We start from the raw sequence: 20,484 nt of genomic DNA on the forward strand, positions 1-20,484 counted from the left end.
ATAGCTATTGAGGTATACTGTTATCGCATCTATTTGCCGTATAGCCATCTCCAGTTTTACTGATATATATTAATAATTAATGATTTAATGATTCGAATCTTGCGACAGGAGCAAAACTTTGTTTAAAATCGATTTCAGTCGTTGATCTAAATCCTTTGGCTACCAGCCTCACTTTTCTACATTCTATTATACTGTCTAATTTTCCACGTATTCCTCATGAGAATGTTACTGACGTTATTCATGGCATTGTCACACATCATTAATCATGGTCTTCTCTTCAGCATGCGCATTGTCAAGTGACTTCATTCAAAGAAATCTCTATTGTGCCTAAGAATGTCTATCAGATTCGCTTCGTAGAAGATCTCCTTCACAATCGTCCTGAGATTCTATTTCTGATGAGCATTGCTCTTCCGCGTTAGCTTCTTCATTTGCTTCTTTGTTATGATTACAATTACGTCATCTTCGCTGTAATCACGACGCTGGTACTTCTTAAATGATATTATTTTCTAGGTCGGCCAATACCTCCAGTTCTCACTATAAGGGCGTCCTCTGTTCTACATTCTTTCTCTACTTTCTGCTCAGGTCCTGCTTCCGGAACTGAAGAGATTATAAAGTCGATATCATTTGATTCGTGTTCTACCTTTGAATTTATTTCTCTTGCAGTATCTTCAATATCGATGACTAATTCACTTGGATTACTCTCGTTATTAAATCCAATCTCTTTTAAAAATCTGACATCTCTAGATACTATCACACTTCTTCGTGTCGGAATCCATATTCTTTAATATATCCGAATAACGATCAGCACACCTTTTTCTCCTCGTTTGTCAAATTTTTCTCTTCCTATTGTTTTGTTAAGTACATAGACTTCAGTATCTATTGTATACGAAGAGGCTCAAGCTTTGGTCCTGCCGTTCTGTATCGTAGGGAGTTCGCCCATCCAAACTTTTAAATACGCATCTGTTCCTCAAATAACACGCTGCATGTATGGCTTCGATCCCAAAATGAGTCATCTAGTTTTCTTTGAAACAGGATACAACGTGCCAATTCAACAAGAGTACGTTCATTCGTTCCGAAACTCCATTTTGTTTGGATGTATACAGTGCTGAAAGATGGATTTGCACTCCATGGATTGAGAAAATTGTCGATTGCAAAATTCTCTGTCAGATTGGAGAAATTTAATCTTTTCACCAGTAATTCGTTCCATGCGGGATTTATATTCCTTGAAGACTCTTTTGTCGTAGAAAGTTCTATCCATCTTGTACAATCGTCTATAAATATCAGAAAGTATTTGGCACCTCCTTTACATGGTTCTCATTGGACAACAAGTCCGTGTGTATGATCTCTAATTTCTTTTTCGAATGAGAATGTGATTCCTAAAATGGTAACCTTGTTTGCTTTCCTTTAATTTCGCAGGTCACTTACGTTTCTTAACTTAACATTGATGTTTTTTACTATTTTACTATTTGTTTCTTGACCATTTTTATCAGACAGCATTTGATGTGTCCAAGTCGCTGATGCCAAAGATTGAAATTCTGCATAAGTATCTCGCTAACTGCATCCGCTTCCCGAATATAGTATAGGTCGCCTAGCGATCCGCTATCATCTTGGTTTTTCCTTGAACATCTTGTATGATTGCTCTATCTTTCTTGAAGATTATTTCGTGATTACGATCGTCATTTTGGACATACAGACGAAAGATTCATCCGAATATCAGGTGCTAGAAGCGTTCAACGTGATTTTTCGATTTCCGCTTCCATCAAACTACTATCATATTAACATTACTTCTACTTGTAATGCTTGCCGAGTCGTTATTGGTCAGGTTCAATCGTCCATAATTTTTTTTAACTACAAACATAATCTCGTCTTTAGATATGAGAAGAACATTCACTGTCTAAGCACCTTTCTTATCGTGCTTTACAAACGTGTTGTATCCTGCTTTTTGTGACTAACATGAAACGCATTCTGTGCTGTCACATTCTATTCTCGTTTTTCTTCTTAAAGCAATCACTTGATTTGTATCTCATTTTTTGTAATAGCAGTCGGTCTTTTGAATATTGCTCTTTTCGCTCTGGATCGCTTTTACTATTGCTCTTCTTTTTCGGCAGATAACCTTTCTTTTTCTTTCTTTTCTATGCTACTGATATTTGTGGGGTTATAAGTCTTATGCATACGAGCTTCGCTTTCTTCGATAATTTTTACTTTTAAAATCTCAGCACTTGCTAATCTATCATGCGACTCGATAGCACATCGAAAATTTTCATAGCTAGTAGGAAGACTATACAGTAACATGATGCTTAGCACATCTTCATTAATTTGGACACCCATAACGTTCAATTTGTCGATGGCGTCAAAAAACTTCAATAGATGCTGTCGTACATCTTGACTTTTCTGTAATCGTTGCAATATTAATTGCTTTAATAATGTAGCTTTCCGTGCCGAATCTTTAGACATATAAATACTTTCTAACTTTAACCAAAACTTACGAAAAGTAATACATTCACGAATCTATTGCAATTCGTTTGGACTAATTAATAAGATTAAATCAGACTTAGCCATTTTACCCTTGCACGTCCACGCTTCCGTTGTCTTCACTGACTGATCATTGCCGACAATAACTGCCGATTGCTTCTCTTCTCCGTTAACATATTTCCATATGTCGTTTTTCATCATCAAGATTTCTACTTACATAGAAATCATAATTATCCTTGATAAGTGCCTCAATACGTACTTGATTTGACATGTTGCCTTTTTGCCACGAAGAAGAAGAAAAGAAAATGTGTCTAATCTCACAATCAGTCTAATGCTTGCTTGTGCACACATCACGTATACTTCTTACACATGCATTAGGTCCATAACCTGTTGGATTTAAATGACTAAGCAAGCCATTAGTCATTGACAAACAGTATTTTAATTATACTTGCGGAAGGAATTTACTTTTTAATTATAAAAAGGGTAAAGAACTAAGAAAAACATAGAGTATAAAAATCCATAGATGACGGAGTGAACTTAACCATAGATTATGCGACCGCGGAACGCAATCGATACAATCTGAAAACTATAATGCGTTACGAAATAAATGATTACTTTAAACTCAATATATAGTATAAGAAATTCCGTAAGTGTTAATATATTTATACAAGTTTTTTTATACAATATAAAATGCTTCCCACCTTCGTTACTGTTGCCGATCGAAAAAATAGCGACTTTACTTATTTTAGTTAATGATTTCTTAAAAACGAATAGGAAGTCATATTCAGACAAATTTTATATTATACCTTGTGATATCAAGTTTTATGTCTCAGTGTTTCAAAAAATTGTTAAGAAAAACTTTTTTATTGAATAAAAAGACACTTTCGAATAAGCTTTATAGGGATCCTATGTATATACCCACATAACAATATGTTATCAAAAAGGTTTCTAAAAAATATCTCATTTCTGAATCTGATAACTTACAAGGAGAGAATGTGATAATAATCGATTGCGACGAAACTTGTTGTAGTGACAGATCTGCATGTCAAGTGATACTGGGTAAAGAGATGTAATGCACTTCTCAAGCGTTTATGAGAAAATCGATTAAAAGTTTGTCAAATATTGGTCTTTAATAATTTTTTACTCAAATACTATCAATTTTACAGAAAAACTGCAAGAGACAAAAATCATTTATTTTCTTCTCATAGAACTTTAAGAATTTTTTTAGAATTTTTTATCAACTTTTTTTTTGCCGTATGATAACACGATATTTAAAAAATTCTAAAAAAATTCTGAAAAAATTCTCAGAATTTTATTGAGAAGAAAATAAACAATTGTCTCTCGCTGTTTTTCTGTAAAGTTGACAGTATTTGAGTAGAAAATTATTAAAAAATATTTAACTCCAGCAAACGAGAATGGATTAAAATATGAATTGAAATGGATTCAGATTTTCAGAAATATTGATTCACGAATGTTAAAATGAATGCTTTTCAATCCTGAATGCATTTTTATTCATTGATAGGAATTGGAGCATGGAGCATATCTCTACGCTTTTCAATCTAAAAATAATAGCTTTTTCTGTGCATTGTGAATACTGTTCAATTCAAAATTTTGAAATGTAGTTTGAAATGTAGTTTAAGAAATGTAGTTTTTCAATCCACTTGCATCTAATTGAATCTAATTGAATCCAATTAAATCCAATTAAATCCAAAAAAAAGTATTCGCTATTTAAAATACGCATTCGGATAGAAAAAATTTTCAATCCATTTTAATCCATTCTCGTTTACTGGGACGATTTTTAATCGATTTTTTCACAAACACTTGCATTATCCCTTACTCAGTATTACTTGATATGCAGATTTATCGCTACGAGGTTCATCACGATCAATTATTATGTCGCGTCTTCTCCTTGTTAGAAAAATTTCTAAAAAGTCATATAAAAATATCTAAATGTTATCTAATGCACTGTTGAGAATTTTTTTGAGAACAGAAAGATATCACAAAAATGATACCTAAAAGATTTCTCAAATTGCATGTCCTTATGATATCCAAAATATATTAACATATAGAGTTCGTATTTATGATGTCTAAAAGAAATCTGTTATATATCAAAGTCGTCGAAAGATTAAAAGATGATTTCTGTAAACATTTTTTAGTTGCCTTTAAGACTTCTTTTTGATATTTTGACATGTAACGTTTAATAACATTAGATATCTGAATTAATTTTTGTACAAAACTAAACGAAATTGTATGACTATTAATATATATTCCATTTATGTGTATGACTGTCAATATTTATTGTTCTATTATGTCTGCAATACTTGCCATGTACAAAAGCCATTATCTTTCATCATAGTCTGCTTTGAGGCTTTGACTTGCTTTTAAAAAATATTTCATGAGTATTCGTCATATAAGTTATTTCTCATAATGCTGCACTTTTTATTCTATCCCGTATGGTTTTCAAACATAAGAACCCAAACTCCACCACGTCCGTCTGATGGCAATCCTGCGTATTGCTCGCGGGCTGAAAGATATTTTTTCTATATTGTCTTTTCGGTACGAAAAAATGTCTTATAGTCAACTTTTTGCTTTACCGAGAAGACAACCAGAGAAAGATAACAAAAAGATGTCTTTTTTTTTAAGTTGTCTTTTTAACAAATCTTATAATCATCTTTCAACTTGCTGAAGAGAAAACAAAACGTCATATTTTTGTCATTTTTTAGAGATTTTTTCGTTATCCTTTAATTTTTGTGCTATCTTAAATTGTATAAGTCAAGTTATGAGTCTGCTTTTTAAAAATGTTATTTTATCATATCTTCAAAAATGATAACAAATGGATTTCTCATAAAAGATATCATAATTATGTCTATTTTATGAATCAAATATAGTGGTGCTTGCGCATGCCTCAAATACCATACAACATAATGATATGAGAGAACAAATTAATATCATTTAGCATGATATCAGATAAAAGATAAAAAATCAAGAAATCTCTGAAATGTCTGAGATGTCTTAAAGAATTCTCCTAATAGATGTCTGATTAAATGATTATTATAAGATATCATTTGGACATCATTTTCAAATTAACTAAATGTACTCCTGAAAAAGTTCTCTTAAAGTTTTCATTCTAACAAATATGCTGTCTTGGCGCGCGCGCGCGCGCGTATGTGTGTGTGTGTGTGTGTGTGTGTGTGTGTGTGTGTGTGTGTGTGTGTATTTTTTAAACGCTTCAATTTTAAAGTGGAATATCTCGATTTTGAATTCCACTCCGGGTTTTGAGTTTTAAAACACATATGTTCAGGACACTAAAACAAACTTATTCTAAGTTTTAGAAAAATTTAAAGAAAATGAATTAAGGGATGAAATACTCTTTAAAAAAAAATGATATTTCTCTTCCGAGCCGAATATCGTTGGAAGTATAAAAAATATTTAAAAATTTTTTAAACAAAAATTGTATGGTTTCAAGAGTATTTTAAAGTTGTGAAGAAAAAAAATTTTTTTGTTTAACAATATACCTCCACCATCCACAGTTTTCTTAAATTTTTTAATTTTCTTTTACTAAATTAAAGATTATTTTTTTCCAAATTCATGTGTAATAAAGTTATATTACAACATATGCATATTACAATATTTGCATATTACAACATTTTTTAGAATTAACTATAAACGCTTCCTTATATACTCTATTCATATGCGTAAGTAATTATCGTCAAAACAATAGGATATATACATAAAGGTGTTCTAAGTAAAATTTGTATACTTTTCTATATATAAATATGTATACAGGATTCTTCTAATTTGATCATCTGAAATATCTCTGTTGTTTTTAATGATACGAGAAAATACCAAAGAAGAAAGTTGTTCAATTCGAACAGGCATATATTATGATGAGCAAAAAATGTTTCTCAGGTCATATTTTTTCAGACTTCAAGGTTACCTCCATTTTTTTTAATGTAATTGTAATTTTTATACACAATATGATTCCTCTAATTATTTTGAATATAAAAGTATTAAGGTAGTGATATAAAAAATGATAAAAAAAACCAATAGTTTACAAGATAATTTATAGCTTATTCTGGCATATATTAACATAAAATATGTTAAATAAATTGTAAACTATAATATTAACTAATTTTTTGATAATACCTTAATACTTTCATACAACAGAATAATGAGATGAATCAATTGATAGAAAGAAAACACATAGTTGTTTAAAAAAGATATATATGCAAAATGAATAATTTTTTAATTTAACAACTTTGGAAAAAATCTTTAATTTGGTAAAAAAATGTGAAAAATTTAAGAAAACTGTAAGTGAGAGTATATTGTTAAACAAAAAATTGAAAAAATTTTTTAATTAAAAAAAATTTGTTTCTTCACAACTTTAAAGTAGGTACTCTTGAAACCATACAACTTTTGTTTAAAAAATTTTTTTCATTTTTTACTTCCGATGACATTCGAATGAGAAATACCACTTTTTTTTTAAAGAGGTTTTAATATTTCACCCTTTAAATAGGAGTTAGCGCCCATATAAAATAATTACGTATCTCTTATAGATTTTTGTGTTTAACAACATGAAAAATCAAATCGGTGCTGGACAGTTGTAAAACGTCCTTTGTGAATAGTGAAAATATTAATAAAATAAAGATAAACTAACTCAGCAATATACAATCTTACAGACATAACTCGCAAATACAAGAAATTCATTAAATACAAATAAAGAAATTGTCATTATTTAGAAATGTATTAGAAATGTACAATTTTGCTTCCGCCATTTTTTTCTGAAATTCTGGCCTAAATGTTCCTTGTCTTCCGTGTCAAAATCACCTTTTTTGTAGCCTTTTTTGTAGGTCGAAACCAGTACTCATATGTTGAAATCAATGGAGTAATCATAAGCTTCCGATAGCATTCGTTGATTTTTAGCAGCACTTTTCTTCCAATGGAAGCAAAAAAGCAAAGTTTCTCGCAAATTGCGTTTTGTTGACAAAACACAAAATTCGACATATTCAATGCTCAAAAAAACAATGTTGTTTACACTTCGACAAAATAACATATACTGAAAACTAAAGCCACTAATAATGCTTTGAACATGAAGGTAGCAACAATATGACCTGATGCGATAGTACTAATCATGCTATTTCTTGAAAATCCTTTAAAATTAATACACATTCCCAATAATTTTGTTAGAAATAATTTTATTCCAATTCTTAACAAACAATTCTACAACAATTTCCCTCCAAATTCTCTAAAGAACAAAATTTTTGAATGGTTATGCCTGACAAAAAAATTCATTAATGACCATCCTGATATACTCATTACAATGCACAAGGATAATGTTACTGTTGCTCTTGACAAGAACATCTATATATCAAAAATGGAGGAGATTCTTTTTGATGTAGATACTTATCAAAGAATTCAAAAAGATCCGATAAAAAAAATTGACTCAAGACTCTGTGTTACTTACGAGATGGAAGTACAAGGAGTTTATTGAGGTTTATTCCACATATCGAAGATTGCTCACAACGGATGGCAATATTCCTAGGACTTATGGATTAATAAAAATTCATAAAGCTGGTAACCCATTGAGAGTGATTGTATCTTTGTTAAATAGTCCTTTACTATCTCTTATTTTACTTACATAATATTATCAAAAATAGCATACCAAATATTCCAAGCCACATTAAAGATAACTTTTATTTGTTTGACATATTAAATGGCAAACAATTAGAATCTATGTTTTAACTTCTTTGTGTCTCTTTTTACAAATATACCTATTGATTTAGCAATCAATAGCATTAGTAAAAGATGGGACCATATTTCTATGAGGACAAAGATGTCTAAAGAAGAATTTATTGTTGCAGTCAATTTTATATTAAATTCAACCTTTTTTTCGTTCAATCAGAAAATAAGTATTTGGCATTCTAATAAGTTCACTGTTATCATCCGTTATAATTGCAAACATTGTAATGCAAGATCTGGAAGAAATGGCGATCACAAAATTACAAATACTATCACTGTTTTATTTCTGTTATGTTGATGACATCACATTCTTGCACTTCCATTGGATATGATCAATAGTACACTGAGCATTTTCAATTCTCTACAAGATTATTATGGAGGTTGGTGTTAAAGATGGAATATATTTTCTTGATACAACAATTATTATTAACAATCAGAGAATTATTTTGATACATATCACAAAGCAACATTTTCTGGCAGGTTCCTCAATTTCTATTCGAATCAGCCTTTCTGTCACAAAAGAGGCACAATTATTAATTTTTTAGACAAAATATTCTATCTGTCACATCTTCGCTTTCAACAAAAAAATTTGATCGACGCAATTCACATTTTTCTTGAAAATGGTTATCCTCTCTCTTTTATTTTTTCCATAATAGAAGAAAAATTAAAAAATTTTCATACATTGAAAATTAAAATTTTCATACATTGAATAAAAATAAAAATACACATAATTTACAAATTAAAGAAAAATTTATTTTACAATTCCCTATGTACATTTCATCTCAGAAAGTTTTCTCTAACCTATCTCTAACATTATAAACTAGCTTTCATCATCACCTTAAAAAATTATCAATACCTTAAAAAATTTTATTAAGAGAGGTAAGGATAAGTTAGAATTGCTTTCGAATCAAAATGTTATATATAAATGTTATATATATCTCATGCGATGATTGTGACGCCAGCTATATTGGCCAAACAAAGAAAAAATTAAGTACTAGATTACACACATTTCGGATATCAATAAAAGAAGTTCTCCATCTGTTATATCCGATTATCACGTTAATTTTAATCATAATTTCAGATGGAATGATGTGAAGATTTTAGATTTAATAATAGTCTTCTTATAACAAAAGATTAGTATCTGAAATTATTCACATTAAAAGGAATAGAGGGCAGAATCAAAGTTTAAACAAAAAAAATTATACTGAATCATTGCCAGTGTCTTAACCCTCAATACCACATCCGAGTATTTCTATATATTATAACCCAGCGTTATCTTTTGCTTGTATCAATTTTGTAGTATCAATTTTAAATAATTCTTTTTTAATCTATCGTTTGAAGTAATAGCTTATTATAGAAAGTTCTCAAGAATTATCATACATAAAACGATATAAACACTATATGAGCATAGATTAAGGCCGTTGAATCATTCAACATAAGATATCATATTGATTTATATAAGATGCTGGTCTTACACAATACTTACATATAGCTTATATGTCTTTTGTGTGATCTGTTCTAATAAAATATATATAAATTACATAACATTGGGATTATTTATATTATAATCATATACATTTCATCATGTTATATAATTATTCTGTACCTTTTCTGTAACTGTGCAAAAGTTATATAACGTTTATTATATTGTTATATTTATTGTATATAATTGTAATTTGCAGTGAATGAGAAACTCATTACAACTAACATATATGTTACATATAATCAACACGTTATATTACTTGTTATCTGTTATTTCGTTTTAGTACAGCAAAATAACAGTTATATAACTGCGTTTAGTTATATAACTTTGCAGGGTTGTTTACATACATTATTTAATGAATTTAGAACGTAAAACCCCTTTTTAACCTAATACATAACCTAATCCACAACTTAAGCAACTTGATTCTAACTCAAAAACGGACCAAGTAAATTGAAAAAATGAAAATTGAGAAGGATGCATATTTACAGCCTGCGTATTACTAAATATAAGTTGATTTGCAAAGACTTCTTAATGAATAAGCTTTGTCATTAATTCAGTTATCGTTACCTTTTTATTTTAGATTTATGAATGATATAATCATAGGCGGCACCTGTCACTGATTAATTCTATTTTCAACATTTTTAACTTTCAACATCCAAGGATTCATGGAGGTCGATAGATTGAAGTTTTTAGATGTCAATAATAATATAATTGAATTTGATTGGTATCGGAAACCAACATTTTCGAGTAGATATTTAAATTTCTTGTCTCATCACCTGATTTCTCAAAAAAAAGGTATGATTATTGGTTCGGTTCATAGAGTAATTTTGTTTTCGAATCCTAAATTTCATTTTGATGATTTTTGGTAATATCAATAACCGTCTGAAAAACATTAAGTTTAAAAGTAAGAAATCGGACAGCGAAAAGTCTAATACGAAAATGCTGAGGTATAATTTCCAAACAGAAAAGTTCAAAACTTATGAATGATAGGACTAAAATTTCGAGCACTTAAAGATGGCAAGATCAGTGTGAAAGTGCTGAATTTTGTTATTAAGCCCTACTAAAATATTTTACATTAAATCCTGAAACTAATTCTTTCTCTTCTACAAAATCTATTGGCCTACGATTCAACTCAGCTAATGCCCTTACAAAAAATATTAAAAATAACGGCATTAACATAAACCTATACCATATATATATATCTGTCATTTTATAAAATCTAAAAATAAATTCGAAAAACTTTCGTAACTGACTATCTTATCACTCCTAAACATGCAAAATTCTAGTCCTGTTACAATTTGTAATTTTTTAATTTTTTTATTTGAAAATTATCTTAGCCTCGACATTTTTGTATTATGACTTAAAATATAAAAAATATTTTTCTTTTTTAAATATTTATCGTTGGCTGTTGTTTTCTCTTCTTATTTGAAATTAGGTCTAAAATTTTATGCCCGTAATTCTATAGGTCTATTTTCAGATACGGAATTAGTATATATAACGGAACTAGTATTTGATAAAACTTTTGGAACTTAAAATGAGAATATGTCTGATGATTGTCGAAAGCGAGAAAGAGAATTCTAATGCAGTATAGGGGAACAGAAAACAGACTGTTGAAATCGCTGTGAGATCTCGGACTGAGAAAAAAATTAACAAATCACATTTGAGCAATTCGACCAGTTAATCAACGGTGCGATCTTAATTCTTTCTCCATCCAAGATCTCGGGCCATGTTTTCTAGTTCGAATACAACTTTCATTCTTAAATAATTAAATTCTAAGCATTTCTAGAAAATTTAAAATATAGCAATATAATATAGAACCGTATATGTGATAAAATTATAGAATTCAAAGCCTTAAGTGCTCTAGCTGGATTTTAATGCTTGTTGATTCTTGTGTGAATTTATATACTACATATGTAGTTCTCAGAAATGCGAAATGATTTTTCGGTCTTGAAACGTTAACTCTACTAAACTATCGCAGTAATATCACGAGTTAAATTGACTAGCAATTTAATAAATTTTTTATGCTTATTCGCATCTTCGAAACGATCTTAATAATGTTGATATATTAAAATTTGTAAATAATTAATTATCTTATTGTGAAAAATATTACCTCGGCCGAGAATCGAACCCGGATCTCTTCCGTGCGAGCATCCTAAGCCTTTAGACTACCAAGGCCTTAGTAATATTTATCCGTAATAATTTAAAATAAAGTTTTGAAATTAATCTAATTCGATCTGCTGTTGATTCCAAGTATTATTATAAACTGTTTTTCTTTTGTTTTGTTAGTATTGCGACGTCTTAGTAGCAGAAATACAGGAAATGTTGGCAAAACTCCCTGATCCTTTACCAGGTATAAGATGTCATGAAAAGAGAGGATGGCTGCCAACTGATTTTGACGTACAGTGCAGAGAAATTTTAAATAAACAAGTACGAGCTGTTTTGAGAAAAAGGATGAATATTCCTGAGGATCGTACGTGTCAATGTTAATATGTTAAAGATAATTTATTGATAATAAAAGAAAATTACATTTTTATTATAGATCCAACATCGCTTCCACGAAAACGGAAATATGGCATTAAATTAAAATATAATAAAATGATTAATAAAAAAACAAAAAAGAATACAACAAATTCTACGGAATCAGGCTAATATTACGTTTATCGTTAATATTTCGAAATTAACAATTGAACATGATTAATGAAAATTGTAAAGTTTGAATCTAAGCAATCAAAGTTATAATTATGTAAAAAAAATTTCTGAAATTATGTTCCTTTAAAAATATTAAAATATAATATCCCAATACATACTATTTGTTTGTAAACATTAGTTCCCGAAAAGATGTATTATTTCTAATTTAATTCGCATTATTTCTAATTTAAAACGCAAAATTACAGCACTTTAAAGTTACCCTTGCATTTTTGACATATGTTACCGACATTATCTGTATTACCGAATATGCACCACAACGAGGTTGTTAGAATTTTGCATGTTTTTGATTTGTATTAGATAATGGATAATCATAAATTAAGAGATTTGGCAAGACAATCTATCAATCTCAGAAACTTGTCACAAGCTCTAGTACAAGTCTGAAATGATAGTACAAATCTGAAATGATCCGCAGGAAGAAATTAAGCATTAATATGAGCCTGCATTAATATGAGGAATCGATTGCAAGCAATAATCGAGCCACGCAGAGGAAACACGTATTATGAAATTTACACAATGTGCAAAATCGATACACTTGCAGAAAAACGTGCAAAATCCATTCAACAATCTCATGATGCAGGTAATGTCGGGATAATATATGTCAAAACTGCAACTTTAAAGTGCCGTAACTTTGCGAAAACAATCGCAGCAGCTCGATTTTTTATTTATTTTTTTCATTTTTTATTTAATTAAATGGGAAAGTTCTAACTTTATGCCACTGCAAACAGCATTTCCTAAAAAAATTTTACAAAGTCCGTGCATTCCGTCAAATATTGCATTTTCAATATAACAAACGCCTTCATATTTTTGAGAGTTACAGTAGCAGGGGCTACTACTATTGCATCAAATTTAAAATCTGGCCATAGCATCTTAAATAAAGTAGAGATTTCAAGCTTTAATTTAAAAAAAAACGTTATTCTACAATAATTTTTCGCAAAGTTATCGTCAATTTGCCCACAATTTTTCTATGTCATAATTTTTTTGAGCAGTGTATACACAAGGTATCTCAGATCACAATCCACCCTTGTTATCACCGTAGGATAAAATCCAATCAAAAATATGTTCAGATCAAAGTTGTGGGGTAAAAAGATCTATTTATTGATTATATCAGTTTGATTTTGAATGGTTTTGCCAAGGTCAGATTAAAGTCACATCGATTTTTTTTTAATAAAACATCCTATTCTTTATTCTAGAATTTTGGTAATAGCCAATATTCTTTTCAAAATCCTATAATAAAGTATCTTTTGATTAAGTAAATCTCAGGTTATGAAGATTAAAAGTTAGTACCGCCGGCATTAATATTACTCAAAGTACCGCGTGGAGGTTGCCCGGATTGATACCTTTTGCATGCGTGCGTGCGTGCGTGCACACACACACACAAATTATTGCGAAAAAGTTAAATGTTGCCGATAACCTTGATATATGTTGTCAACTCATAACTCTGAATAACCTCCAATAGACAGACAATCGCCATTCGTTAAAAAGTTATTAACAATAAATTAAAAAAAACGTATTATTTTTACTATAACAAAAATTGTAAATCTATGTAGAATCTCATTTTGTATTGTTCCACTCCCTCTCTCCCATTTTAATAAAACTTCTTTCGTGTAAATAGTCGTGCGTTCTTAAACAAGGGAGAGATAGGATGGGAGTTGCTTCCGGTGAAAATCGTGCACCTCCAAGGAGAGAAAGAGATAGAGTGAAAATCATTTCGCGTATAAAATCGTTCTTATACGCTACTATATAATAACCAAAATGATGAGAAAACATTTTGAAAAAAAATTTTTGTTTTTAAAGTAAGGAATTTTTCAAAGCAGAGAATTTTTGTTCTTACATAGGGTCTTTTAATAAGGACGGTCGATTTTTAAATGTAAATAAAACAAGTTGTGTGTGAGATATCCACTCAATTTTTTTTTTATTTGAAAAAATTTTATGGCATTAAGTATGGAATATAACGTCGCTCAAATGTCCGCCGCGGCTTCATTTGGTGACACGTATTCGGGCGGTCCAATTTTCGATGACTTTTTCGCATAAATCTGGCTGAATTTGCTGGATGGCGTTTGTTATGTTGCTTTGAGAGCTTCAATTGTTTGCGGTTTATTCGTATAGACCTGCGATTTAAGATAGCCCCAAAGGAAGAAGTCTAAAGGCGTTAAATCGATCTCGGTGGTCAGTTCACGTCGTCGCCGCGCGAGATAACCATGCCCTCAAATCGCTCGTGCAGAATGTCCATCGTGACATGCGTGTGTGGCACGTAGCGCTATCCTGTTGGAATCATATGTTATCGATATCCATATCATCCATTTTAGGCCACAAGAAGTTGCTTATCATCGATCTATAGCGCTCGCCGTTTTGGAAGAAGTATGGATCGATGATTCCACCAAAATCCGCACTAAACAGTGACTTTCTCGGGATGCATTTGGAGCTGGTATCTCGCATGGATTGGTATCGTCCCAAATTCGACAATTTTGCTTGTTCACATATCCATTCATTCAAAAATGGGACTCATCGCTAAAGATGATTTATTTGGCGAAATTTGGATTAACTTCCAACTACTCCAGAAACCCAATCAGCGAACACACGGCGTTGTCTATGGTCGTTTACTTTAGTTCTTGGGTCAGTTGAATTTTATAGGGGCCCAAGTCCCGACGCAAAATTCGCCAAGTTGAAGTCGCAGAAAGGCCAAGTTCTTGTGAACGACGAAAAATTGACCGCCTCGGGTTTTCCCGTACACTCTCACGCACAGCAGCGATGTTTTCAGCTTGCGTTTCGGCGATGTACTGATATTGGCTGATTATCGAACCAGTTGATTCTAATTTGGCCACCAAACGTCGAATAGTCCATTCGGCAGGACGATTGTGACGAGGATAAAAATCACATAATGCGCGGAACGTTTCTCGACCGGAGCACTGATTTTGATAAAATTTTTTTTTTGCACACGTTGCTCAAACTTGACCTTCCATGATGATTTACCATACACTACTAAACAATTCACAACAAATTTGACAGATGTCACTTTAACAACATGGCTACTATGATCTAACAAATTTCGAGCATCTCTATTGAAAGACCTTATATATGGTAGAAAATAGATGTTATTTTTTTAAATTCTTTTGTTAATAACTTTTAACAAATAGCGATCTAAAACCTGTCAGGATCATGATCTTGACATCATATGTCAAGGACAAGGTCATCGGCGAAGTTTAAACTTTTCACAATAATTATCATATATATAGGATATATGCAGCCACCTTATCAGGCTAATTTTTTTAAAAAATTGCATTTTTTAAAATGTTTTAGACAAAAAAGTTCTTCGATTTCAAGGGAGACATAATATTATTGGATAGATCTTAGGTAGCATTATTAAGGTCAGGGCAGAGTCACGTAAAATTTTTTTAATGAAATCCCCATTTTTCATTCCATTCTTGTAGTTTATCTCGAGAGTTTTTCAAAAAATTCTATAATCAAATATTTTTCCATTAAGTATTTTAAATTATAAGGCTTGAAAGTTACAGTATTATCGGTATTAGCATTACGCCGACCGACAGCTAAAATCTTTTGAATGTTGTTCAGGATCATGTCCTGGATAACATTTGTTAGCTTAATTGGAGATTGTTTCTCTTATTTTCAATTTTGCACTGAAAATTCATTTTTATGTAAAATTGAAAATAAGATATCTAACCAATGATACCATATTATGTTCCCCTTGAAGTCGAAAAACTTATCTGAAACATTTTTCAAGAAAACATTATTTATTAGGTGTAGTAAAAAGAAATCCATTATTTTTCTATTCAATTTCATGCAAAAATAATGGATTTCTTTTTACTATACCTAATATATTATTCCAGGCTAGCGAATCTTGAATCCTTGAAAACCGGGAATAGAAAAAACCGAGGAAAAGCCGGAAATTTACTTTGAAAACTACCCATCAATGATTCGAAGAGTCCTACAGTAGGTCTAACTTATCGGTCTGATATATTAATCACAAAATAATTTGATAATTTGATAATTTGTAGAAAACTTCCGTTATCTTCTCGATCCTATAGATAAATCAAATCGATAAATCAGGGCTATGCAGTATCCTTCGAATTATCAATGGGCAGTGTATCGACACTCCGTTCGCCGCTGTTTAGTCGTTTGGCGCGCCGCGTTTGTTAAAACAATTTGTTAAATCATTTGTTAAAACAAGTGATGCACAAATTCAGGTTTCTATCAGACGTCTCTGCTTCTACAATCAGATGTTCGAAAAATTTGGAACTCTTCTTAGGTTGACGTGAGTGATTTTGTGATTTATAGTACAATAGTCGCAATGAAAAATACACAGTGAATTTTCTACGTGTATAGAAGTCTTCTATTCTTAATAATCATTCTCTGTGATTTTTCAGTAAAGAATCATGCCTAAGATTAAGTCAAGCATTATAAAATATCAACCATCCTATGAGCTTATTTACTCATGGATTGCTCCGGAGCCTAAAATTAGTACGAATGCATTATTTATATGAATAATGCGAAATTATAATTAATATTAATTCGATGGGAAAAGCTCTTCAAAGCCATGAAGTCTCAAAAGCATAAAAGTATTGCAAATTGGAAGAAAAACATCCTGATGGAAATGTATTTATGACGTAAAGAGAGTGAAAAAAGTACAAACAGCTCCTCCAGTTTCATAGTTGCAGAATCAATACAAGGTATCCAAATCATTATTTACTTTTATTATATTTTATACAACAAATATATAACAAAGTGTGCATTTATTGAAAATATCTTGCGTTTGCAAATAGTCACTATCATGACGGATTTAGAACGCGTATGTATGAATTTGCATATTAAGTTTTTTAAAAATAAAATCGACTAATTTAATTTAGTATTTTTAAATTTGATTCTAAAAATTTACATTTTCGAAATGTGTAACTACACATGATGACATGTATACTTTTAAAGTGCAAGGAAATAAATAATCATCTGCAATAGAAAAAGAAGTATATACTGCAAATATTGTTAAATATATTGTTATATTTTTTTAATTGATTTTTTAATTCTTAAAATTTATGCACTTTTCCTCCTAAATCCTCTGTTTACGCCTGACTGGATTTTCAGACAGATAGATGTGACATCGAGAGCTACGGCATCAAAGGCTTTTATTAGGTTCAAACAAGAAAATCCGGATAGTTTAAAACCTATACTATTATTGTAGGTATTAAAAGTTTAATCTATTGAGAACCTCAAAAAAGAAAAGTGATCCATGTCTCTTATTTCTGAAAGGCTCTAATTGAATCAGAAGCATAAACACCAAGAAAAATATTATCTCATACAATCATTAAAAATCGATTTAGTTCTTGAAAATTAGTCAATTAATTATATTATTTCGAATAAAAACATATATATTGACATAAGAAACCATAGGGTAATTAGTTTCGTAAAAGTAGTTTTAAAATATATTTAAAAATCTTCAGAAATAAAATTTATAATAACTATTCAATTTTTTTAAATATTTACTATCGCTATATTTAATGCGTTTTTTTTTATTCAGACAAATAATAACAAAAAATATATTTCATAATAATAAATATATTTAATTAATAATATGTTAAATTTATCGACCGAATAATTTTTTCAATCCATGCTTAATATCACGGACAATATATAATATGAATAAATATACAAAAATATGTATAAAAAAATTGTTTACGTTATTTAAGAGTTTAATCAATTTAAAAAAAATGGGATACATTACAATATTATTTTTACGAAAAAAAGTAAATTCTTAAAAGTGCTAAAATTTTTAGACTCTAAAGTAAAATGATCATATAAATAATATCATACTTTTTAAATTATATTCCACAATAATATATTGTGTTTTATATTCCACAATAATATATTATGTTACATTTTTAAATACAATAATATATGTTCATATCATTGTAAAATTCAGAATCATAAGTAAATTTTTAATAAAAAGTTTTGATTGAACATTTGATAAAGCAATAATTTATCATAAGTATTCTGATATTTTCAGGATTTCATAACACAGATCGTTTCATTAATGAAATCGCAACCGTGGAAAATGATGCCGGAATTATAGAAACTTCTACTTCAATAAGCAATACGGAAAAAAAATCTCTAAAATTATTTCTTCTCTCGGATGATGTGTCAAAAGCTGAGATTCTTTGGTGTCTTCGTACTGTTATGAGCCATTTATCTATTCGAATTTCTGCTGCGTGTCAAAAGCCGTTCCGTTATGTTTTCAGATAGTCAAATTGCTAAGAAAATGCAATTAGGAAGAACAAAAATTTCCTACAGTTTACGGTATCGTTCCATATTTTTGTCTTTATGAGTTGGTTAACTTAATCCAAGAATGTGGTAACATCATACTTGAATTTGATGAAAATCTAAATACTATTTCTCAGAAGGCCTAAATGGACATCTACATAAGATATTCTGGCACTCAAACAACTCAATCGTAACAATACGATATTTTGATTCTGTTTTTCTTCAGCGCACGCGTGCTATCGATTTGTATAAAGCTTTGAGTAAGTCTTTTGGGTCGCAAAATCTGTAAAATTTTATAATTATCCATGGATGGGCCAAATATAAATTTGAAAGTTTTAAATGATTTAATAAGGAACTTACCGAATCTTTTGATGGTATGGCGCTCTTGAATGTTGGGAACTGCGAACTATATGTTATTCATGGTGCATTCAAAACTGGAATGAAAAAATTCAAATGGGAAATTGTATCCTTCTTGAGAGCTATATATTATCTATTCAAAGATTCACCAATACAAAGAGCTACACCGAATATATAAAGTCCAATATTTTTTCAAAAAAATTTTGTGCCATTAGATAGATAGAGAACATTGCCGTAATCGAGAGAGCTATTGAAATTGTTCTTCATCTAATAACATACGTCACCAAATCAAAAAAAGAAAAAACTGTTTCAAATTCGCAAAGTTTCAAGATTGTTTCCGACGCTTTAAGCGATAAACTTATCGGTCTGAAGCTTACCTTTTTCAGCGCAACAGCATCTTTGTTTGAACCATTTTTGCGTAAATTTCAAGAAAATGTACCTATGGCATTTTGTACGAGTTACATACCTTTACTTTTTGATGCAGCGAATAGTAAAAAGTGAAATACTACACAATACCTCTTACCTTAATAAAATAGATTTATCAGATAAGAATAATCTAATATTTGCAAAATTCGAAATAGATTTTGCGACGAAAGATTTGCGCTGAAGAAAGTGAAGGATATTTCAGAGTTACAAATTCTCCAACTGAAGAATGATATGCGTAATTGTATTATAGAGATTATTGTAATATTCATCCTTAAAATACAAGTGTCATGCTTGGATCCTATAGTAGCTTTAGATTGGAAAATAGCCCTTAAAAGACTAACATCGTGTCTTGAAGTTCTCGTTTCAAGCGGAAAAATGTCTAGTGTCAAAGCAGATCATGTAAAATAAGACTATGTAAATCTTTGCGGCAAGCCTCAAGTTCAAGAAATTCTGAAATCTTTCAAAAGAATTAAAAACCGTCTAGATAAAATACGGATGGATGCAGTAAAATCATCGACGAAAATACTGTGTGTAATTTCATAGATTTTGCTAAATTAATTTTGATTTTATCTCATGGAAATGTCACTTGAACGCGATTTCTTCGTGAATGTTGAGTACCTTGTTGAAAATCAACTTGACAAAAGTTTCATTGCTCAACAATATATCTATGATACCGTTAAACATGTAGAAGATATTGAGAGTATAAAAATTGATAAAAACCTATTATACACTCTATGCGCAATGAACATTCGCATTATAAAGAGTTTTTGGCAAAATAGTGTGAGGCGGAGAAACAGTTGAACAGACATTAAGAAAACGTAAAACTCTACTAGAAATAAAAGAATTAGAAATCAAAAAAGTTAAATATCTAACTGAAGTACCAAAAATAATGCAGAGATAAACAAGTCAATTGCTAATTTAAAAAATTAAATTTTATTTTTATTATATTTTGTTTGTTTCAAGTTTATATATGTATGTTTAAGTTTATATATATACACACACACACACATACACACACACATTGGGAGTAT

The 20,484-nt window shown here is 30.1% G+C and overlaps 2 protein-coding genes across 2 annotated transcripts in view; both read left to right on the forward strand.

Annotated features, from left to right (window-relative positions):
• The window catches only part of LOC105622199 (general transcription factor 3C polypeptide 5), a 51,659-nt gene extending 39,267 nt beyond the window's left edge, over positions 1–12,392 (forward strand). Inside the window, 3 exon segments of the mRNA XM_012203629.1 lie at positions 11,981–12,164; positions 12,234–12,333; positions 12,335–12,392. Of these exon segments, the coding sequence (XP_012059019.1) occupies positions 11,981–12,164; positions 12,234–12,333; positions 12,335–12,392 (342 nt within the window).
• Positions 12,393–12,916: 524 nt separating this feature from the next.
• On the forward strand, positions 12,917–19,574 carry LOC105623991 (the record flags this gene model as incomplete). The annotated part of the gene is made up of 3 exons (XM_012205364.1): positions 12,917–12,980; positions 19,326–19,471; positions 19,503–19,574. Coding segments are annotated over exons 1-3 (282 nt in total), but the record flags the coding sequence as incomplete, so codon positions are not given.
• Positions 19,575–20,484: the final 910 nt, after the last annotated feature.

This window comes from Atta cephalotes (genome assembly GCF_000143395.1).
Source record: "Atta cephalotes unplaced genomic scaffold scaffold00002, whole genome shotgun sequence".
In the NCBI taxonomy this organism is placed as follows: domain Eukaryota; kingdom Metazoa; phylum Arthropoda; class Insecta; order Hymenoptera; family Formicidae; genus Atta; species Atta cephalotes.